Source organism: Anopheles moucheti, chromosome 2, assembly GCF_943734755.1.
Source record: "Anopheles moucheti chromosome 2, idAnoMoucSN_F20_07, whole genome shotgun sequence".
Taxonomy (NCBI): Eukaryota; Metazoa; Arthropoda; class Insecta; order Diptera; family Culicidae; genus Anopheles; species Anopheles moucheti.
This window is the reverse complement of record NC_069140.1, coordinates 18,834,518-18,858,320: the sequence shown is the minus strand read 5'-3', so window position 1 is coordinate 18,858,320 and position 23,803 is coordinate 18,834,518. Positions and strand designations below refer to the sequence as shown.

Here is a 23,803-nt window from a genome sequence, read left to right as displayed (position 1 = left end):
AATTAAGCCATTTATTCCTGAGCTTCAACATTCATAGAAATATTTATTTGGTTTATAGCAATACGGTGAAAAAGTTTTAAAAATAAATAGTTTTACTATATAACGTATAAAAAGTTACATTTGCACTGCGAATTGCATACTTTTAGGATAATGTTTTAAGTCACGCCAAAATTTATATTCCGACACCCCTTGCACTCTGCGCAAGTAATACAAAAGCAACTCCTTAATGTCCCCTTCAATATGCAATTAAAATCAATACTCCTTTCTCGAAGCAGATTCCAATGATTAGCTACTGAAAACGTGCCATAAGGGGAACAAATATAGAACGCCTTAAACAATTAAACTACTGCCATCATAGCAGCCGAGACCGAGCCGTTGTAATCGTTTTCCATAACATGTGGCATCTCGACCTGATGAGGATGGGATTGGAAACAACAGCAAAACGAAAAATCCTAACGTGGCGGCATTCGGCCCTTTACGCACGTGTTGCGCAAGGGTTGAAGGGCAACAGAGTAGAAGACGAATTAAAAACAGAAAACCCACACCCCGGGGTGGACAGTAGACAAAAAATGAAATAGATTACACCAACCCTAAACGGGAAACATTTGTGCATCCAGTGCATACGGTGCAACCCTTATCCGTGCCGTGAGTGCCTGTTGCCTGGACATATGGTGCGAGAATCCTGGGTAGCACATTAATATCGAACGAAAGGACTCGCTGCAAAAGGGTTAGTGATCGTACAAAATAATATCAATACTGATCGATCCTTGCGCGCACAATCTGATGGTGAGGAAATAGTATTACCTCCGAAAATGAGGATCCTGTTGTGTAGTGTTTTGAAAACAGCTTAACAAACTGGCGCAAGGATATCCCTTGAGGCAAATGCAACACCATGCAACAGAAATCAATCAAATTCGCTCAGAGCTCAGCACTGTTACAGTAGCCCAAGTGAAGCGTAACAGAGCCGCTGACCATCCTAATTGCTCACTGCATGAGGGAGTTCCCTTTTTTTGTACTGAGCTGGACCGACCTAAGCTGTCCTGCTGGCAACTCTGGCTGGCTATTGCATTTCATTGCACACCTTCGCCCAGTGGTTGCAATACCACCCGCTTGGCCCTCATTTCGCTTTGTTTATTGTTGTGGCAGTACTAATCCTGGATCGCTTGTTCCGATGCGCATACCATTTGTCCCGAAATTAGACCGCACCGAACCACCAACGCCATCCTTTGTTCACTGGCGGTCACTGCGGTGGCCGAGTCCAAAATTGCCGTTTTATTGTTTGCAAGGCGGCGCCCTTCCGTTTCGGATTGCTTTGTGCTGAAAAACCCAAAGGTCGACAAAAGTTATAATTCGTTAAAAAATGTATTCGCCTCTAACAAAAAAAAAAACATTAATGCAATTATTTCAGCTTCCTTAATGGCGGAGAATCTCGATCCATCTTTGAGCAGTAAGGATAAAGTTTTTGTTTTGCTGTGTGTGTGTGATCTTGTGTGTATCTTAGACAGTATTTTTATTCGAAAAACCCAAAAAAAGTTACATCCCGAAAGGAAACGAATGCAAGAAAAGAGACACCATCGGGAAGCTAGTAATATTGAAGCAACATGTGCGTGACTTTATGCTCGTATCTGCATGATGTTGCAGCATTGGGTCACCCCAGACGAACGAGAAAGAAATAGTTGAGGAGGAGGAAAAAAATGTTACAAAATAACAGAACAAAAAAACCCCTGGAGGAAATAGGCACACGACGCTTCGAAGCTGCTGTTGCGCACAGCTGTGACGTGTTCGCGCGCACACAGCACATCCTTCCGAAAAATGGTCTACCTTGGCTTGTTGTGGTGTAAGCACCATACGTGAGCGAATCGGAAGCGAACGACACGCGGGATTTGTAGGTAACATATTGGAGCGATCGCTTTGTGGACGCATCAAGAAGCAATGCTGCGTGGACCGAGGATCATCAAGTGGATCAATAAAATAATAATGATCGAGCAAAAATCGAAATGAAAAAGGAAGCGATCAGGAGTAGTATTGAAGTTTTGTAGAGCCGTGCTACTGTCAGATGGAACAATGGATGATTGAGTGTTTGAGGTGCTTATGATTTATGCTTTTCTGCCGTAGCAGAAGATAAACATAGAGTACAATTTCGCATACTTTAGACAAGACATCTTCTAGGAAAAGGACTTCGTATTTATAAGCCATTCGAGGGTTTGTTACGCTTTACGGGATACTGTTGTTACCATTTCAAAAGATCTATAGTATGCTAATCAAGTGAAATGACTTTATGAAAGCAATTAAAATGGTACGTTCTTGATCCTGGGTAAGCGTATCAAACATATCTCCTGTCAGCGGGAACAAATCCTTCAGGCTGATCGAGTGTGCTGCAAATAACCCCAGCACGGATCATTATGACCCCGAACGGTCAGTAATGACCATTTTTCCTTCCATGCCGAGCAACGGTGAAGAAAGCAGCTACTTTCTCCCTAGTCACGGTCCTGCCATTGCAAACACCATCATTAGCGTGCAAGCGATGGCCGTTTGCCCTTTCCGTTTGGAAAGTGATCCGTACGCGAAACGAGAACACGAACCCTTGGAAGGCGGGCGTGTAAGGCGCCAGCCAACGATCGGGCGCCCAATACGAGCAAATATTGACTTCTCATCGATTCACTCCCAAAGCTGAATGAAGCACCAACCACCGGGCAATCCGGTCCAGTGTGACGGAGCAATTTTTATTGCGCAAAATATGACCCGTCTCGTAGCCGCCCAACGGTTCTGTCATTGGTTCTGGTCGGTGTGTCGGCAGCATAATTTATGAAATCAAAGTTTTGCAGTCCACCCCCCAATCGGGATCGAGATCAATGGTAGCGCGCGTGGCTGCGCATGACGCCGTAAAGTCGATTACAAGGGCGTCTTGCGGGTTGCTATCCTTTGTCGGTTACCGACAATACATTGGTCGCATGGAACGAAAAGGACAACGAAGGATACAGGTAGGATGATGTCACCCGTGGTCGGGATACGGATCCCTACGTTCACTTACCTGTCTTCCGCCTGCAATGGAACCTGCAATTGAGGGAAAAAGAAGGAAAAGAATTGCCTTCGTTTGTAACCGATTTGCGAACAATGTTTGTTGTGACAATGGATCTGTGGTTTGTTTATATCTTGTTTAGGTTCAATTTGCACATTATTGGCAATCATTACCTGACGGGCAGTTTCCTAAAGGAACGGGCACCGTTTAAGATGTGTTGATAAACAATGTTGAGCATTTCGGCAATTGGTGGCTGGCACGGATTTAATTTGTGCTATGATCTTTTGGTAAATTGTAAATAAAACTGACTATTTCAGACGGATATTGCACCAATTGATGGGGATTTAAATGAACGAAAAGAAACGAAGAATACGTTGCTTTGTAGGATGCGGATGAAAGATAAGTTCTTATTGTACTTTTAATTGCTTCAAACAACGAATGTCGCGATCTCTCGTACTAGATGTCGGACCCCAAAAGATAATAGAAACATAGAATCCTGCGCTTCAAACATACCTACCAAACATTCATACCTTGAAGTCGATTTAATTATTCTGGATTTTCCTGGAAAAAAATGAACGTACGATCTTCAAAGGTCCCACATCAAATCAAGACTTCAAGGAATCTCGAGAAGTGAACACCTTTCGAGCATATCTGTGTCCTAAATACTCTGCCATGCAAACGAATCCATGCAGAGTGACTATAAGATAGGATAGGAGCCTATCAATTAGATCGCCTTCTGAAGGCAATCGGTCTGCCTAATATTCTCTTGTAAAACCGTGAGGTTAAGTGCGTACTAGAATGTTTCATAATGTCATATTTTACAACTTAAAAATTTCAAAATAAACTTTTAAACGATGCCCTATAGCCGTATAGAATACCCACTTTCATAAATTAAAACACCCAACACATTTTTAAGTTATATCTGAATAAATGTGCAATTTTGCTACAAAATAGAATTAATTTTCCTTACGTTACCATCATGAACCTTAGACTACATCCAACAAACCACTTCTTTCCAACCCAAGTTCCCTTAACGGCGAATTGTGCTTGGTTCTTCCTCATTTGCTTTACTCTGCGCATGCAGCAGCACAAGAGCAACGGCCCCAAACTCCGTTTAAAATTCAACTCCGGACCGTTGTTTTTCCCTCTATCTCTCTCTTCAACCCACAAGAACCCTTGTGCAACGCCAAAAAAAAAAAAACGGACTCTGCTTCAACCTTCAATTCGCTACCATTCTTTGGTCAATGTTTATCATTAGCGGTAAAGACGCAATCATTACACCCCAGTTGGCCCCCAAGCCGGAGAAGAAGTGCCGTGAGAAAGTGTACCCTTTCCTGAGGACCGTTTCGGGTTGAAGAATTCCTGTAGACGACGAAGAGATTAATTTCAAGGTTGGGAATAACCAAAGTATTGCACGGCACCCTTGGTCGGGAATGGATTAGGTGAGCAAACTATCTGATAGGTAGGAACCTGTAGGAGATGAATAGAGAAAAAACTGCACGAGAGAGTAGCATTTTGTTTTTATGTTCCGTTTTATTCGCTTTACAAAAATAATATTAATAAAAGTAACAGTAGACAAATAATTTAACTTTCATAGTTTGCGTTTGTGTGTGTGTGTTTTTTTACAATCCAAACTTAACCTTAATCTAGCTTCTGTCAAAACTTTCACTAATTTAACGATTCCGTGTCTCAAACACCCAGACGACGCCCTCACACTCAACCACAACTTCCCCCAATGGCTGAAGCTCCGCACAGTACTGGGAGCGAGCTTCCGAGCACAAACCAGTAGCCTCGTTTTAGGTTTTGTTCGCTGTATATCCGTGGGCTTCACATCCGGCTTACTGTACAGTGGATGGGCCCCCTACCCCAAAGGATCCCCCAAGGACCTGCATGGAACCTCAGGTGTGCGACACGCACACTCACTGCAACAGATCACAGAGCGCCGTTATGTAGGTCTGTGCCATCTGAAGCGTTTCATGCTTCGACAGCTGACGATCGTTCCCGAGCGACGGTAGATACTGGCGGAGTCGATCGAAGGCATCGTTGAGGTTCTGCATCCGTTTCCGCTCGCGTGCATTAGCCGCCAGGCGGCGCTTCTTCTTGATCTGCGGTGGTACCTGTTTGCGCTTTCGCTTACCGATCACTGCGACAATGCTGGCGGGGCCGGTGGAACCTATCGTACCATGTGGGTCGGTAGGTTTTGAGCACGTTTTCTGCAACGTGAGACATGACAGATCGGACCGGGAGGTGGCATCCGTTTCGACGCCTTTCGTTGGTTCCTGTCTGGCTTTCGGTTTTCGATTGTACTGACGTTTCTTCACAGGTAGATTAGTGCTGGGAGCTGTTGTCGTTGTATTGCTGACCGGTTGTGGTAGCTGTACGGTGGCAAGCGGTGGCGAGAGCGGAAGTGTTCCGGTGGTCAGATGGGGAAGCTGTGAGGTGTGCTGCATGGCCAGTAGGTTTTCCTTGTACTCCTCCACATCGACGAAGCTGCGCTGGGGCGAATTGGCGAGCGAATAGTAGTCGGGACTTTCCGACCCAAAGCTGGACGGGCTCGGTGTCATCCAGCTGTCCGGATAGTTGTCCATGAACCCGGGTAGTACCACCACGTTCGGGGCGGACGTGGTGGAGGCTGTGCTGGAGGTATAGGTGTAGTTCGTCCCAAGGTAGTTCGATTCCGGCATGGTGGATGGCACTTCTAGCTGCTCCATTTTGACGTTCACATTACCACACGCGGGTACTACCGGGTCGTGCGTGTAGTAGTAGGAGAATGGCGCGTGTCTACTAAAGTCACTAGTCATGGTTGCTATTCCACCACAATGCCGTTCGTCACGAAAGTTCTAATCACTGAACAATTTCACACGTTACTGTTACTGCATCGCTCAAAGTTCACCAACAAAAAGGACGAATTGCGGACGCACATTCACGCGTAAGTTGCCGGTATGTTTCGTTAGTTACGCAGGATCGACCACTACATCCAACGGAGCGTTTCACGCACCAAAGAGTTCCTTTTCGTAATGACGCCGGGTTGGTTTAAGCCGGTTGTATTTATACGCTCCGAGGTTCGGTTCACGGTGTTTGCTTTGTTCACCTGTTTCTCTCGGTAGAATTCCGTGGAAGATCGTTTTTTCCACCTAAACTAAAGGACGGTGTTTCACATCGGCAGAACCCACAAACTGAACGGCTCTCGATAAGGTATGGCCATCTCGCTCTGCTGAGACTTGGGCGTTTGTGAACAACGGAGCTGGATGTGTATATGGGTTCGTGCATGAAGGGCAGTGTTACAAGGATTTGCATAGCGTTGCGCTATAAGCAAAGTGCATAAAATAGGAAAATGGTGCTAAATGTTGGTACTACCAGGACATCTAAATGCTCTCCCAGAGCAAGGAGGCTGAAATTTTGGCAGCGCTTGTAAGAGCAGTTACAATTACATATGATAATTATGTGGTGGTTATGATAAATAAAACAAAAATCATAATTTATGCACTACAAAATACGCATCAAGTAAAATAAAAACAATAAAACAGCTATGGTTGAAAGGCAACCCTTGTGTGAGAGAGTGAGAGCGAGACATCCGCGCGGCTCCTTCCCCGTTCCTTCCGCCTTCCTTTCACACCTCATCGATGGGCCCAACAATCTTGCTATTCGAACGATTGTTCGGCCCAAAATAAGCCAAGCTTTCGCTTCGGGATTGCTCGGCTCTATCCCCACTCTAGCGTGGTTTCGTTTCCATAGCAACCGCACGAATCGCACGTGCCCGGCTCGACCAATCGCACGTGCCCGGTCAGCCAATCAGGTGTATACTGGTTTTACCAAGGGGAAGAAACGACGCGCCAAAAATGTGTTGTGCGGCGAGGCTGTAAAAATATTTACCGCCGCTGTATCAATTATTGTACTATCGTCGGAAAAATGGAAAATATGAAAAACCCGTGATGATTTGCTCCCGATAATGTTTAACTTTTTTTTTAAGTGAAACACATAACATCTCAATTATTGCATTATTGATTCAGTTTTAAAACTTCCTTCGACCGATGTTGTGAACGCACGCCCTTACACTGCCAACAATTTCAACTGGCTGCACTGCCGCCTACCACTTGATGTCAAACTGCACCAAATTGTGTCGCTAAGAACCACAATTTTAAAATTGATCAAATTTGTACTTTTTGACCGATTTTGGGGAATAACAACATTTGAAAATTCCTAAAACACATGACGACACAACACATTAACAGGACAATTGTTCGACACATAGCACCACAATTGGTGCATCAGAGAGATTTAGAAACATAACTTTGATAATAAACGGTTTAATTACATAATGTAAAAAAGGAAATATTTAGAAAATGTGTGTCTATGACAAAAATCCTTGTTTGTGTTATATGGTTAAACTTTTTAATCACAATCGTTTGTTTTGTGAAAACACTGTACAAACTCGTCCATAATGGATATAGTTTCCCTACAGCCGCTCAAGGAAACAAGTGCAAGCTCGCAGAGAGCACGCTTCATATAATGAATTGGAATTAATTTCAGAATGGCGAAAACCCGAACTTGAAGAACCAGGCAAATGATGCGTTCCAGGAATTGGTGGTCAGTGTGTCCTAAGGGGTGTGCGTGTAGAAAGGATCCACGCGAATCGACGGTCGGTTATTCGTCACGGTGCTCAAAAGCGGTTTCACATTCAAGGATCTTGAGACGGGACGACGGACCGACGGTCGACTAATTTCATGCACAAGTCACACCCGATGGGTAAGTCATCTGGCACGCGCAGACATCATCAAGCCCCTCATGATCGAAATTGGAACTCGGGCGTTTTTGAACACGTGTTAGGGATGTTACAACCATCGGTACCGTGGTGTGGTCCCTGTCAGGAAAAAGGAAAATAAATGGCTGAGGAGCTCTTTCGTGATCAATAAAAATGGAGTTTTAATACCATTGCTTGGACTTAGGACAGGCTTGCGTATGATCGAGTGAGTAACAAATCCGTTCGAATAACAGTACAAGTGTAATAAAATTGTTTTGTGAAACCGTTATTTCCGGTGTAGATGAAATTTAATCGAAATATTTTTTTTTATATTAAAGTGATAAAAATTGACGATGATATTTGAAAGCAAATAGCTTCAGTTTCTTTGCTGATAGAGTTTCAATTTAATAACAGGCAATGATTGAATGTTAACTCATTTTAAAATGTTTTTCAAATACATTCAATCGTATGGCAGTTTTAAGAAGTTCAGAAAAGATTAAACATGGCTAGTTTAGTTCTAAAAAAATGATCTTCATCTGTTTCGATACAGCGTTCTTTTAAAAATAAATATAATAACTAATTTGAACGTAAAAAAAAATAGTCATGATTTATGTATTCCTTATATACTTCTACTGTATAGCACGAACCCCAAAAAATGGTAACAAATACTTCAGTTCAGGGGTTTGAATTGTTTAAAAATTGAGGTAAAATACCACAGTTGAAATTTCAGTTCGAAACGATTGCACAGTGACGAAACATTTCATGAAAGATTATTTTGAAATATTTCCTCGCGATTGAAAGTGGCGGGAAAAAATTCAAACGGATGATAAAATAAATTGTTTGCACTGCGTTGCGATCGATTTCTATTCTGATTCATTCAAATAACTTTGAAACATCTTACAATAACTATTTATGGTAAACTGATATTTAATACATTTTTGTTTATCTTTAAACGTTGCTTTTATTCTTAAGGCCATTTTTCAACCTTAAGATGAATGTATGGTCCATAGACTACCAACAATTAAAAACTGGACTTTAGCTAAAGGCCTAACGCGCCACAATTAAATTAAACCATTCATTCTTAGCATATCTTTCTACGCATAAAGCTTGCGAGGCTGTGCAACGAAAGAAGAATGCGATTGCGATACGTATTGCCAAAAGATAATAGAAAACACCTCCGGAGGAGTCCATTACACTGCCGGGAAACAACGACAAACGACAAGCATAACTTCCGAACGCAGACCCGTCCAAGCCAACAGTCGTAAATAGTGCGAATGGATGGCATTATCGGTGCGAAAGCAAAACACTTCCATTGAACTGCCCATTGCAAACGAGAAATGTGCATCAAGATGCGGTAAATGTGCATTCAGTAAGTAAGCAGCAGATATGCAAGAAGTTGGTTGGTTCGATTTGCCAAGGAATTTTAAGCCAAAAGGACCTTCTGATACATTTCACGGATACGTAAATAAATGCTTTTAGCCGTAGACGTGAAACAACTTGGAAAACGGGTTGTTCTTCGTTTTGCTAAGAGGTAGCAAAACATGCGTTCGTTTTTCATTGTTTTAATGTGTTTGAAATACTTTTTTTCTCATTTTGATAAGTGCCCTAATTGCGCAGTTAGTTTCATTCCATTTTCTTCAATTCATTATTCAAATGCTCTGTGTGTATTGCACAAGCTACGAAATTGTTCGCTCGAGTAGAAATTGGATTGATTAACGCTTTGTTTTTCTGTGTTTCAAATTCCTCTCCTGCGCTGTCTATAGTGAAAGCTACTCACAATCGCTTGAAAAAAATCTATTATCTTAACGAACGAAGTGAGTAGAACGTTTGCAGATCGTGTTTTTGTCGGAGTGCAACATACGCATTATAATACCTGGACGACTGGAAACGTTCGTGGAATGTTCGAGATGTGCTAGAATGCCAACAACTTGTTGTAGAAGTTTCCTAGAATGAAATATCGAGAGAGTATTAAGTCGCTGTGTGGTACCTTACTCCTTCCGCAGAAGAAATTTAATTCGACATAAAACATTGCATTTCTCGATACATTCTCATCGTTTTTTTAAGAGCAAATTTTATTTCGTTCCAACCTTTTTCATAGTTTTCGATATCATGAAACTCCGAAGGATAAGCATGAAAATCCACCAGACTACAAAAGCATACAATAGGGCAGTAAACCTCATTCGATCGTCTGTCAGCAGTTATCAACTGCGTTGGTACGCCGCCACGGCAGAATGATACGGAGGAGAATGGGAAAACCGATCCATTTTCCCAATCGATAAAACGGTGTGAAAAATCGCTTTCCGTCTATTGGGACCGGGGAGGTATTTATGTGTCACCATTTCTTGCGGCCCTCGAATATTGATTGCCGGATGTATCAAGCGGTCTGAATCTGTCCAGCGCTATTTGTGTCCGACCATTTCAATGTTGCTACAACCCCAAAACTGACCTATTTAACTGCTCGTGAGTCACACCTCCGGCAATGTTTGTTCATTTCTTCATGTTGGTTTGTTGTTTTCATCTTGTCAATAGGTGCAGAGCCACAAGAGCTGACAAAATGCTGACAAAATTGTCAAAATGGAGCTTTTATCACTATTTGTGAGCTTTTGTCAAACTTCATTTTGTAGAAAATCCACGACAAAAAGTTTACCAAAACCTGACAAAATGCTGACAAAATTTTACACCGATTGCTAATTAAAGCATTGTGTTAACATTATTTTTTATCGAAAAATTACATTTTATTTTACATTTAAAGAACATAAGCTTGGTTTTTGAATGAAATATAACTTATATTTTATTTTTTTTCTCAAATCTCTTAATATTTACACAACAAATAAAAATATGAAATCAGTTAGTTTTTTGGTAACAACTGTCGAAAGCTGCTTCGATCATGTGGATATTCTTGTTAATTTACTTTGTCAAAGAGTATAATTGTGTGCGCGGCAACGGTATAGTGGTTTTTCGCAATTGACAAGCTGATTTTGTCACTTTGTTTGCATTTTGTTAGCATTTTGTTAACTCTCGTGGCTTTTCAGATTTCCGATACCAGGCGAGCAGGTTTTTCAAGAATCATCATTCTTTTCGCTCCAACTTTCCGTCGTGTGGTACGAAATTCCATACAAATCCAGCTATTTTCAGATTGCCGATACCAGGAAAGCATCACCGGAAGAGGTAGCACCTAGTACAGCAATTTGGCGCGAAAACCACCGCAAAATTGCTTCGAAATCTACCAGTTTAGTACCAGGAGAGCATCCATGGAAGAGGTAGCACCTAGTACAGCAATTTGGCGCGAAAACCACCGCAAAATCGCTTCGAAATCTACCAGTTTAGTACCAGGAGAGCATCCACGGAAGAGGTAGCACCTGGTAATTTTGCCCGCCTAAAGGTATGCAATGTTTAATCACTAACTTTCCATACAAACCACCTGTTTTCAGATTTCCCATACCAGGAGAGCATGTTTTTCAAGAGGTAACACCTGGACCAGCCGAGCAAGCACAAATCACGCGCTTCCCGGTAGTTGCAATCCCAAGTTGTTGCATGTAAGGTGTTGCATGTAAGATGTTGCATGCAAGATGTTGCGCAACATATGTTGCGCGACAAATGTTGCATGTCAGATGATGTGCAACATATGTTGCGCAACATGTGTCGTGCAACATGTGTTGTGCAACATCCTGGTACACAGCTGATACCAGGTGTCACCTCTTGAAAAACATGCTCTCCTGGTATCGGAAATCTTAAAACAGCTGGTTTTTATGGAAAGTTAGTGTTTAAATATTGCATACCTTTAGGCGGGCAAAATTACCAGGTGCTACCTCTTCCGTGGATGCTCTCCTGGTACTATACATTCGGAAACTGGTAGTTTTCGTAGAAATTTTTCTCGACAAACGGGAGAGTTAGTGTTTAAAAATTGCATACCTTTTGGCGATTTTCGACCAAAATTGCTGTACAAGGTGCTACCTCTTCCGTGGATGCTTTCCTGGTATCGGCAATCTGAAAACAGCTGGTTTGTATGGAATTTCGTACCAGGCGACGGAGAGTTTGTGCAAGATGAAGGATGCTTTCCGTTTTATTGATCTTCCTTACATTAGCGATCGCGTTCACGGGTTTAATATTATGAAATGCAATAGTGATGGGCAAATTTATTCCACGCTGCAGGTATCACCTCTTGAAAAACATGCTTTCCTGGTTTCGGAAATCTAAAAGCAATTGTGTGCGCGGCAACAATAAAGTGGTTTTTCGCTGTTGACAAGCTGATTTTGTCACTTGACAAATTTGTCAGCATTTTGTCAACTGTCGTAGCCCTGCACCTAATCGCGTTTTTTGGTAAAACCAAAATGCCCGATTCCATCGAGATGTCAAACTGGCTGGAAAAGTTCCACACCGTTGACAGTGAAATTAATCCGATTTTGCTTTCTGATACGATCCGCAAAACGGGAAAACCCGAAACAATTGCTATCAAGTATCACTCAAAAGCGTCACTAACTTAGTTTTACGAGGTCACAGATCAGAAAAAAACAGAGACGTGTGGGAATGAGTAAAATTGTGGGAAATTTAATTAACTTCAACATCGCGCCGAGTTCGATAAACTGAAAGATTAGAAAGCAACTGTCAACAAGTGTTCTTTAATCACTTTTTCCTTCTTCTTGCTTTCTGTTTTCCCATGAAATTGTTTTCATTTTGCTTTTTATCTACTGTATACGAATCAATCAATGTCTTGCGAACAGTGTGTAAGGAGAAACGTACGTCTTGGTCCGTTTTATTTTTTGCCGAAATACGTTCTTTAAAGCTCCTATCACTACCGAGCTGAAAATAAAGCGTTGTTATTTGCTGCGAAAGAAAATAACGAAACGAACGAAATTAACGAAAAAATAACAAAGTAACGAAAGCAACGAAGGAGCGTAAGAAATGAGAGTAACAAAAGTAGCGAACGTAACGGAAGTAATGAAAAAATAAAAGGAACGAAAAGAATAAATGGAACCAAAAGGAACGAACTGAAATTACCGATTACGTTCAATCTTAGTAGCATGCTATTGTCGCTTCATTATGTTTGACAGGAATTTTATATACAAATCCTATTATGACCACTATGGGAATGGTTCATATAGGTGCACTAAGGCCAAAATCAACCAATTACTCTCATAGGCCGCATATTCATACTAATATTCATGAAGACTTCATACAGTTTTATTGATTCTCAAAACCACAGAATATTTCATATTACTAACGAATAACTTTATTACGTTTAGTTTACCATATTAATGATATTTTATGCCACTATCTCCACTATTAGTACATTAACCCATGTACATGCGTTAATTGTCAGCATTAAGAAAACATTAAAAATAAGGATCTTTACAGAGTGCCATAATATTGAGTGTTTCAGTAAAATGACTCGTGCCCGATACACACTACTCCACCCAATTTATTGTTGTTTTTCACATCCTCGTAATATGTAACAATCAATTTGTCTATTCAATACACCGTTCCGCATTGTATTGTGCTGCATCACTGATCCTACTTTAGGACGGTATAAGAAATGGCTCTTGTACGAAATGGTTCAATTTGTCTGTCCTTCAGTATTAAACAGTTACAAAGACGCGTGAAAAAAATGTGTCTGAGCCATGACAAAGCGACTTATAACGAGTACATAATGATGGTACGCTTACTCAACGCTTTTCATGTACGAGTTGATCGCTATAGTGCAACATGTACTTCAGCAGTTACAAGAGATAAGAGTTCATGTTTATTGTATTCTAAACTCAAGTCATCTGGAATCTTACGAAATATTAAAAGATTTAAAGCTTTAAAGTGAATTATTCATCCCCGGATGATCAAATAAACACGAAATCAACATTGACATACATTTTAAAACATTCAAATAACTCGCGACGAACCTCGCCACGCATTTTTTTTTTGTATCCTTGCGTACGGAGCAAAACAACACTCCAAACGTGAGTTCCGTACCACACGAACGCAACACGAGTCTCGATGAGAAGCGAACGAACCGATCTCGAGAGTTTCCGCGCAACGTATATATGACAGCATCCAAGCGCCAACAGGCGCTAGTCATCCTTTCAGTGTCCTCAGAGATTCATCTGCCCAAACTAACTCCCGAACAGTGAGCGCGTAAACGGCACAGTTGTGGTGGCGATGTTTATTGGACCGGTACGAAGATACACCGGTCGTGCGGTGCTTTGTGACGTGATTTATGCAAAACGTAGCAAATAACCCACTCAACGGACGTGGACGCTGATAGCACATCAAAAAAAGGAGAACAAATCTACAAATGGACACTTGAGTGAAGGCCGTGTGAGTGTGTGTGTGTGTGTGTGTACATTTGCTAAAAGCAACCCAAGGACTGTTGAGAAAAGGACTGTTTTGCGGGCGCAAGTGGAAACATCCGTTTGGTTTTGTGCAAACAAAAAGTAATCATGAACAAATAGTAAACGGTCGCAACCCATGGACAGCATTACCACGTGGAACAGTTTTAGGATGGGTCGGAACGTTGCGATATCCGGCGTACTTCTGCTGACAGTGATGTGTCGCTATGGTAAGGGCTCGCCTCCACTCGTAGCTCTCGGATTTGGATTTAAAAAAGACGCTAATGTGATGCATTTAATGACAGCGCAGGCAAGAATGATTAGCGAATGTCCTTCCAGGAACGAAAGTTCCCGTTTTGAGGGTTTCGTAATTATCCCACGGCTTTTACTATGGCCGATTTTAATAAGGTTAAAGTCCCCGCGGAGTGTACATCGTGGATAAGCGGATTAGTGGAAACGGGAATATAACCGGAAGCTTTGCGAATGGGGAAAGATAAATGAAAGTTTTTGCCTCATTTTGAAAGCTTTTTTTGGGAATTTTCTTAAGTCCGAGGGTTTATAACAATTGATGAGATTTGTTTAAAAAAAGGTTTCTTTGATGTCTGGAGTAAGTCCATGCACCGGATTGACTTAAGTTACGGATAATACAAGGCAGCTGTTTAACGTAGCCCATGCTATGAATGTAGACCCAAATGGGAAATACAATTAAAATAACATTTAATTTCTTTTTCTGAAGTAGTTTACAGATATAAATATCTGAAAAGTTTCATTGCTTTGGTTGAAGGCTTACATCTGGATTTATGATAGTGCCTTTTGTCCGACTTATGTTTGGACGTTGTATTAAAAATTACGAAAGCTATAATCAATAAAGTAAAAATCAAGGCAAATTGCATACATTCAGGCGTTATTAGTTCAGGAGTTATTAGTTAATCATGATGAGGTTTCCATAATTTAATATTACTGATGATTAGTAAATTAACTTTCTTATGATTAAAAAAGTTAAGAGAAATAGTAATGAACGCGATAATTGAAACTAAATACAATAATCTCAATGAAAACGTGTGTTTGGGGATAGTTAATAAATGTATTCCTAAATGTGCATGGAAAGTCGACACGGCAGAATTTAACGTATTCCTGTCATAAAGATGCTATCTTGTATTTTCAAATAAATGCAAAAAACACACACTTATGTTATTGTATTAATGTTACAGTTATAACGGCCGTAGAAAAAAATACAACAGTTCTATTTTAACATAGGCATTAACTTCTGAACTATTGATACTTTCCGGGTAAATGTTGGTTGCAAGCATACCGCCTGTGAATTTCGTTCTAAAATTAGTATCCTTAAGGACTTAACATTCATCGCATACAAAACGGGGCTACTAGATGATTTATGTACACAATATTCATCATCATCTGATCTGATTCGTTGAATGCTGAGAAACGGAACATTCATCTTTAGCTCATTTAATAATCCGGCATGCTGTTTGGATTAATATTGATAAAACGTTGTTCTCGTGAATCCCTGAAGGTTGGGTTAAAAGCAGATGGAATACATTTTTGATGATTTTAACCATACGCTTGATTTCCTTTCATGATGTTGCTGAGGAATAAAAAACACAGCTTAATTATATCTTGCTATAGCGTGTTCTGCACATAACCTTTCATTTCTATTGCGTTGCGTTGGCTTTGATATCGTTAGTATCATTTTTTTGAGTATCCTACACAAAACGATATTCTACAAGTATACTACAATTTTACCCTGAGTGAAAACCATTTATGCTGTAGTTCTGTGTTGCCACATTTTTTTCCCGAGAAGCTTAAAATATTAATAGCTATCTACGACGGTGTCACGTAACGGAGTTGAGCATATTAATATTAGTGCATAACCTACATACTATACGCTGATATTGATTCAATCAGCGAGACAGCGGCGGATCAAACGGTAGGCGGAGTAGGCGGTCGCCTAGGGCCTCGCCATGTTGAGGGCCCCAAAAAATTTATGCTGATTGTGCGATTTATGGAAATTTAGCAGCAGAATTAATTTATAGCAAAAAAAAATAATTAAAAATGTAAAAAAATTATCAAAAATATCTTCCTTAGTTATATAAAACATTTGTTTCTATGTGATAAATTAAATGCAGAGAAGAATATCGACTTTAAAATATAAACGAAATTGCACCAGGATTTTCGAATGTACAGTACCAGGAGAGTAAAAAAATCAAGCAAAAAAATCAAAACTATTCAATATGTATGATAAAGTAAAGAAGCTATAGTTATTAGTTAATCATGATGAGGTTTCGTAGAATCAGGATGAAAAATCGTAGAAGGCGTCGGAGTAATCAGGAATCGTAAATGTACGTAAATCGTCCTTAGCGCATACAAACGTTTATATATAGACAGGCTTACTAGGCCGGCTTACAGGGCTACGCAACAGAACTCTGAGGTGTACGAAAGGGAGCTTTCTTTCCGAGACTTTGCTGGTGTTGTTAAATCATGTTTGAAGTACACCACCCTAACACCGATAATTTCGTAGCAAAATTATAGACCCCCCTTTAACAATTCCGCCCTGGGCCTCCAAGGGGATCCTCCACTACAGCGAGAACAGTTTCGCTTCCACGTAAGTGGATGAAGAAATCTGTTCACCTATCAAATAACTGGTTATGGTTCAAGTGGCTCATTGGTTTATTGATTTTTGCAATATGCAAAAGAAGAAAGAAAAGAATTGATTTGATGTTGAACCCATAATGTAAAACTTGTTTGTTGTGCCAGAATCGAAATTGTAATTATATCAAAACATTTTTTTTATGTTTTCCGTTTAATATAATGCAAATTTATCAATTCGGGACCAAGTCAATATAAATGTCAAGGATCAATTGACTTTGGATTCTGGATAATTCACTCCAGTTTGAATGTTGATTAACCTTGTAAATTTGGTAACGGTGATAACACACACTTTGGCTACGAATCAGTGTACCTACCCGAATGCAGAAGAATGAACAGTGTACCTAAGAGTTAGATGTATCATAGAAACATTTTTTTCTTTTTTTTGTTGCAACAAACGTATGTTAAAAAAATAATTTTTCATGCGAATGGGCGTACGCAAGACCATGTTAACAACATAAAATTCCCAGAAATAAAAACGCCTAAAGTTATACACTACAGTTGCTCGAAAATGGCCGAACAATCAGTAACAAATTCTAGATTATTTTATGCTTTAATCTGTTACACGTCAATTCACTGAAAATCTCCCTTTCCTTCCTTCCTGTCTTCCTGATCGGATTGTCCTTAATCAATTATAACCTATCCGTTATTGTAAGTCACCGTTGCGCCATCGGTATGGCTTAACAACATTCCAGCATACTAGATATCGTATAACCTAAACCACAATATTCTCATCATATTCTAGCAACTGCTCAAACTTCGTCGGGTTCGCTCCCCGAACCGGTATGCGGTCAGATCTCGCAAATGCTGGACAACTGCTTCCGCAACTCTTCCCCATCGATTGCCGTCGAGCTGTTGGACTCCGTCAAGATACCGGACTCGGTGGAGGAAATTAGCGACCGGTGTCTGTAAGTGTTCCTTGGCTGCCGTTCCTTCGAACGAACTTCATTTCGTTTCCCGATTCGGATTTGGATGCATCCGAGTGTGGGGATCCATTCTTCGTGCCCGATCGTATAAAGTGTTATGAATGTTTTCCTTCCTCTCTGAACACCCGCAGACTGTTCAACCGGGGCATGGAATGCGTGCAGCACTATCTGAACGTGTGCGTGGACCAGAAGGAACGGAAGATAATCGAAAACGAGGTGTACGGTGCGAAACGGTTGTACGAGTTCTTATGCCGGGATCGTTCGTTTCAGAAGGGTAAGACCGAGAGTGCTCAATGGAAAATGGCAGGCCGGTACTATTCGCGACGAGTGGGCTCGTTCGTTGATTGTTGTGAAAAGCTTGATGGTCGAAGAAATGGCACGCGCGTGGTATCTCTACATTAATCAAACCGTGCAATGGTTGAATGTCTTATCCTGGAATCTCTACCCAACCGCTAACGATAATCTTGGGTTGAAAATTAATACTCAGTTAGGAATGCTAAAAGTTTAAAGATAATTTAACTTGATTGTGAGTCCAGGAATTCTATAATTAAGAGGCTTAAATATTCCATGCAACCTAATCGACGGGTTGGATAACTTTCGTCGTCGGCTTTAGAATCTAAAAGAATACTGTACTTTGTGTTACTTTCTACTGTAACGATCACGTTTTCATAACTCAGGAGAAGTCAGTTCCTGATATAGAAAATGCTATGGAAAGAAAATACATTGCATACCTCTAGGCGTATATACTCATCAGACAAACTAGCCGTAGAAACTGATAAACCAAACCCGGAAAAAACACGTGTTAACGGTGAGCTTCTCCGCTTTCAAATGTAAGATTAACAACGGTTAGTAGGTGCTTATGCAGCACAAAACATTCCTTCATTGATCGACATGGCTTGTCGAGCGTGTCTTTAATCATTTCCAGCTCACTGCCCGTTCACTTGTTTAAATTCCATTTTCTTGTCTCACCTTACCGTAGAGTTTCTTCAGCACAAGGATTGCTTTCATCACGTGCATCGCGACTGGGACGTCTGTTCGGGCAAGTTTGTCGGCATTCTGAAGGAGGAAATGTCAAAAACGACCAAGCAATCGATGAACGTGCAGTACATGCACTTCTGCTGGTATGTTAGCGAACGAACGCCGATGGAAGGAAAGCACCCTTTTCTATTCCAAAGTCCCGAAGATTGTGCATTCCACTCCACAACACTTATCCACTGCCATTGCTTATTGCTCTATTTTCTTTCGATAGCGCTCGGTATGGTTATGAAAATTGCGTCTACAACAGTGCCCGGTACAAGTGTCGCCATAATTCGGCCATTTTTCTTCGTACCGTCGCTAAGTTGCTGTCCACCGATAAACACTTTCTGAACTGTGATAAGATCGAACGCGAGGTTTGCTCCTCCGGGACGAGGAGGTTTGTGTGGGGGAAGCTATTGGTGCTGCTGGGCGTGATGGGACTGGTGCGGATTTTTGGTACCGGGAGGTACTTCTCATCTATCGTTTTCCATCAGTAAGGATTGGGTTTTGGTGATCACAGTTCGTTCGTTCGAGTATGCACGTGGGAGTTTGTTTGGTGGTTAAATTTAACGAACATTAGATGATGAATTTTATTATTGGCAAATTAGGTCACTATTCCGTAGATATAAGTGGTATATTATATAAATATATCAATATTGATAGTTATGATTAGGAATAATTAAGTTAGGTCGGTGGTTTCAGTTACTGATAAGCTTGCACACATTGTGCACCTGAAACATTGTATCATTAAAAACAACAGAACGCTGTACACCAGGGCGTGCAGTTATCGATGGTTTACGGGTGAGTTGCAGCTTGGTTGTACAACGCATTGTAGCTATGTCGTACCTTTGAAAATGCGCCAAAATAAACTAATATGCCACTAGGGTTTCTGCAACAAGTCGTAAAAAAGTGATCCTTAAAATTTATTGCATATCTTCAGGCGTTGAACACTCAAGCTAACCACACTAGCGGTAAACCGTTGTGCTTAGAGGTACAGTTATTAATGAAAGGAATGTTTTAATCCACTCGTAGGCATTTAAAACTCGTTGAAAAGATACATTTATAGAGGAGCTATATATGCTCCATGGCAGCAAATACTGCGTTATGGTATGATTTGCACATGACAGTGACATGGTTGCCAATTGAACACGTATTGGGCGAAGATATACGGACAAATATGTTAGATTGTAGTTCCAAATACTCATCTAGTGTGATTTAAGTAAGGATCAGCATGTTGTGATACGAATTGCATATTGATCATTAACATCTTTGTATGAGTATGCGTTTCATTTACAAATTCGAAATAAATGTCATCGAGTAATTGACGACATAGCGCCATTGATTATTTATTTTATTTGAAAGAAAGTCCCAAAGACCCCTACAAATTTCAAACTATGCATTAAATAATATCTGATAGAAAGTAAAAGCGTCGTGTTGTCAAATAAGGTGGATTTCTTCTTCTTGATAAGAATTATTTATAATTCTTCTTTCTAGTACCCACAGAAATCAAAGTTCAACCCATCGAAGAGCATATTTCTGTAAGAAATTTAAGTTAATTGTTTGATAAAACCAATTCATAACTGATCAATAATTTTCTCCAATAAAGGTACCGGTGCTTTATGAGTTAAATTACTGTTTAACTTTTGTAAACTAGTAAATCGTTCTTGGGTCTGATCATACTACTGGCCGTAGAACTCCTAGTTAATGTTTTAATGAACCTATAAGTACTTGGATTGTATTGAATTTGCGAATGCTGTATGGAATTTGAAGTAATTAACGGCTCGCAAGCATTTCACACAACTTCCAATTTCATGTTCGTTACGAAAGAGTTTGATTTTTCCCCGCTCTGTCGCTCTAACAAGACCTACACTTCCGCCCAACATGAGTTAACGCAATACAGAGTTTGGTCTCAATCAAACGGACAACACAACGGTGGGATTGCTCAATATTAAGTTTACACAGAAACCCAAAATCTGCTTCCCTGAAAGTGTGTTCCACTTCACTGACGGCTCATATTCATCGCCGAAGGATGCGAACCGTGTCGGCATTCGTTGGTTCTACCAGCAGTACGTAACCGACACGCGCCCTCGAACAATCGCGATGCGCAATTTGATTGTTTACAGGCGATTGTTGTCTGCGGTGAACACATTTTGGCACAATTTACGATAATTCCAGGATTTTACTACACATGTACAGTAAGGTAATGAGGTCCAGCGAGCGATGTAGATGGCTAACACAGGGCGTTGCTGTCCAATGTTGAATCAGAATTGCACGTGTAGAACTGAAACTTATTGCATCGTGGTAGGCGATGAAAACCTTCGGTCGGTTCGAACTATTTATTGATGTGGGTTTGGACGCAGCAACGAACCAAGTTCGAGTGGTTTTTTTTTTAGAAGTATTGCATCCTGGCCATGTAGACGAATGCAGGCGAATATTAGCGAGAAAAAAAGAATTTTACTTCGACGAAATGTATCCCACAACCACAGCACATTTCAATTTCCAGTCATCGATTGATGTGAGTTTGTGGACACCACTTCGGAGAGTAGCGATATAATGCGTTTGTAAGACAATAGCTGTAATGCCAGCGCATAAAACCATGCTGCATCAACACTGATGCTGGCATAAATCATCACATTTTTGGTGCAAAAGTTATTCCAAACCTGACGAACAGAATGCAATCGAGCACCTTTCCGGTAGAGTCCGCTTATTATAAAGAACCTTTTATAGAATTTTAACACTATCATCTAGGATTAGATCAAAACAAATGGAACGTTTCTCCCAAGCTCTACATGATAAAAAATGTATACGAAATCCTTGGTTAGATTCTCTTCAATTTTGCCAGTTCCAACGATATGTCCAAACAATGGCCGAACGAATTTCTACGATGATAAGCCGCAGGATTGATTGCTCCCTTAGCGTACGCACGGTTCCTGATTAGACAGTGTCGCGGAATATTAAATCTGCGTCCTGATGCTGCATAAAACTGACGTCTGAATTCCCTCAGCACATTCCAGCACTCACCGTTGCTGGCGCAACACAGACAAAGCCGTAATCGGGTTCCACCAGTGTTTTGCCCTCTGTCAGGTCCATGTTACTTTCCACGCAGTCGGATCAATTCATCATACACATCAACAGGAGCAATAATTTGTTGCCCCATGTGTATGCGGCGTCGTGTCGTGTCCTTGGTTGCTGTCGCGCTGAAACCAATACATCATGCCCACTACCACGGACCAGTGTGTCATGCGAATTCGGACCGACTAATTTGCTGCCCGGTGTCGTTAAGGTAGGGTTATAATTCAAAACGACGGATCTGATGGCGAATTATTTGCGTTTCCGCTTGTACGGTTTTAGATTTTCTGGCGTGACTTCAAACGTCACGAGAAATGACAGGTGAGTTTTGGAATCTTAATTTATTGTCAGCACAATCAAGGACAATCGCAATAATTTATCACTGCCAAATGTTTTTTTTTCTTTTCCTGTTCAAATTTTCGCCACTGCTTTAGGAACACTTGTTAACCGATTACTAATCTAAAACCTTTCCTTACCGGTGCCTGTAGCCGACCGGTAACAAACGCTTATCCTTGTCGGAAGACTGTCGACAAAACATTATATTGCATACCTTTAGGCGCGCTCATCTAACAGCTATTGTAATCTTTTGGGGCGAAGCAATTTATTTACTTTATTTGTTTTAGAAGCTGTAAAGGAAAAATAAAATGCGAATAAATGGAGAAATGTAATATTTCAAACCATGGCCATGCGCAATGTAGTGCACACTGCAATTTACGACAAATTTAATACATCCACCGTAACGGAAGTGAGTTCCAAGTAATTAAATTCAGCTCTCTAGTAGCCGTGCCACACATTCAATATCTTTTGTCTACTTGTTGGGCTGGATCGGTGTTTGTGTAGCAGGCTCTCGTTATTTATGCTTTTGCAAGCTCCACTCCACTCCAAGGCATTTCTAAACAGTGCCCAGAATAAAAAAAGGACACAAAAGGAAAAACCCATTCACACCGCTTTTTGGTCACGACCCAAAAAAAAAAACAGACTTTCGTACGCCTTTTGGCTGCCGGCTAAACTGAATCTGACGGAGGGGGAAAGAGTGGAGGTGGCACGATACGGATAGGCAATAACGGGGGTTTCAAATAAAACAAACACAAACGTACACCGAATTTGGTGGGTCGTAATTTTGCTCGCTTCACTGCACGTCCCGGCTGATCGAAGCGTCCCGATAGGCAACAACATCGAACAGCATAAAGCATAAAGCGCGCGAGCACCATGAACACAGGATATCGTTGTCGCTGCTGAATAATATTACTTCCTGTCCACTGGGATGCCATCAGCGTGTGAGTACGGTGAATGTATGGGATGCTGGGCTGGACTGAGTAAAGCTCTCACTACACACGGGTAGTACAGCGAACCGAGTCATACGGCAGGAAATTGAGCGACATATAATTCAGTTTTAACGGACCACCTTTCCCCGTCGGTGTCAGTAGGACCTACGATGAAGGGTCCGGCAAAATGTTAAAAGTGCAACACCGAATGAAAGGGGTGCACAATATTTAAACAATACTTTAATATCGTGTTCTATTTGTGGAGGATGACACTATTGATAATGGCCACAGTTAGTTTCATATTAGTTGTAAATTAATGTATTGTATATTTGTGCTGAGTTAAAGTTTTCCAAACCTCGTTCCATAGCTGCCATCAGCCGAATTCATCTCCTTTTTATCAATTCCATGGAACAAAGCAGTCATGTTTAATTACATTTGAGCAAACATTTAATTGGATTTCAAACAAAACGATCATATCGTAACGAAAAGTACGCAAAAAAATTATAATTAAATTACTTTTTGGGCTATGTTCGGAGACAGAAAAAGTATGTCCATTGATCGAAAACTCATCTGTACTTTGAAGACAGCATTCCGATTTGTGTTATGCACACTCACAAAAAAAAAAACACCACCAACACTCAATAACAGAAGAAAAAAGTTTTCCACTACCTTACGTTTGCACGTTTAGAACCCAGAAAACAAACAAACAAAATATGAGAAACTTGTCGCAGGTGGTTTTTATAGCGAAATAAGCAAATAATCATGCAACACACAGGCAACATGTA

At 40.8% G+C, this 23,803-nt stretch overlaps 2 protein-coding genes across 2 annotated transcripts; one reads left to right on the top strand and one right to left on the bottom strand.

Annotated features, from left to right (window-relative positions):
• Positions 1-4,938: 4,938 nt before the first annotated feature.
• On the bottom strand, positions 4,939-5,820 carry LOC128298209 (protein atonal-like). The gene has a single exon (XM_053033954.1). It carries the CDS (start codon positions 5,818-5,820, stop codon positions 4,939-4,941), a length of 882 nt encoding a protein of 293 aa, XP_052889914.1.
• An 8,263-nt stretch (positions 5,821-14,083) lies between these two features.
• On the top strand, positions 14,084-19,925 carry LOC128297395 (uncharacterized). Its single transcript, XM_053033026.1, has 5 exons — positions 14,084-14,307; positions 17,487-17,649; positions 17,799-17,941; positions 18,647-18,788; positions 18,917-19,925. The coding sequence occupies exons 1-5, from the start codon at positions 14,217-14,219 to the stop codon at positions 19,179-19,181; spliced, it is 804 nt and encodes a 267-aa protein (XP_052888986.1). The 5' UTR covers positions 14,084-14,216; the 3' UTR covers positions 19,182-19,925.
• Positions 19,926-23,803: the final 3,878 nt, after the last annotated feature.

What these genes read in the sequence shown, in the direction of transcription:
- LOC128298209 (XM_053033954.1), bottom strand. Translation starts at nt 5,820, where the DNA reads ATGACTAGTGACTTTAGTAGACACGCGCCATTCTCCTACTACTACACG.
- LOC128297395 (XM_053033026.1), top strand. Translation starts at nt 14,217, where the DNA reads ATGGACAGCATTACCACGTGGAACAGTTTTAGGATGGGTCGGAACGTT. An exon ending in GAAATTAGCGACCGGTGTCT is followed by an intron (nt 17,650 to 17,798) that starts GTAAGTGTTCCT and finishes GAACACCCGCAG; the next exon opens with ACTGTTCAACCGGGGCATGG. An exon ending in CAGTACATGCACTTCTGCTG is followed by an intron (nt 18,789 to 18,916) that starts GTATGTTAGCGA and finishes TTCTTTCGATAG; the next exon opens with CGCTCGGTATGGTTATGAAA.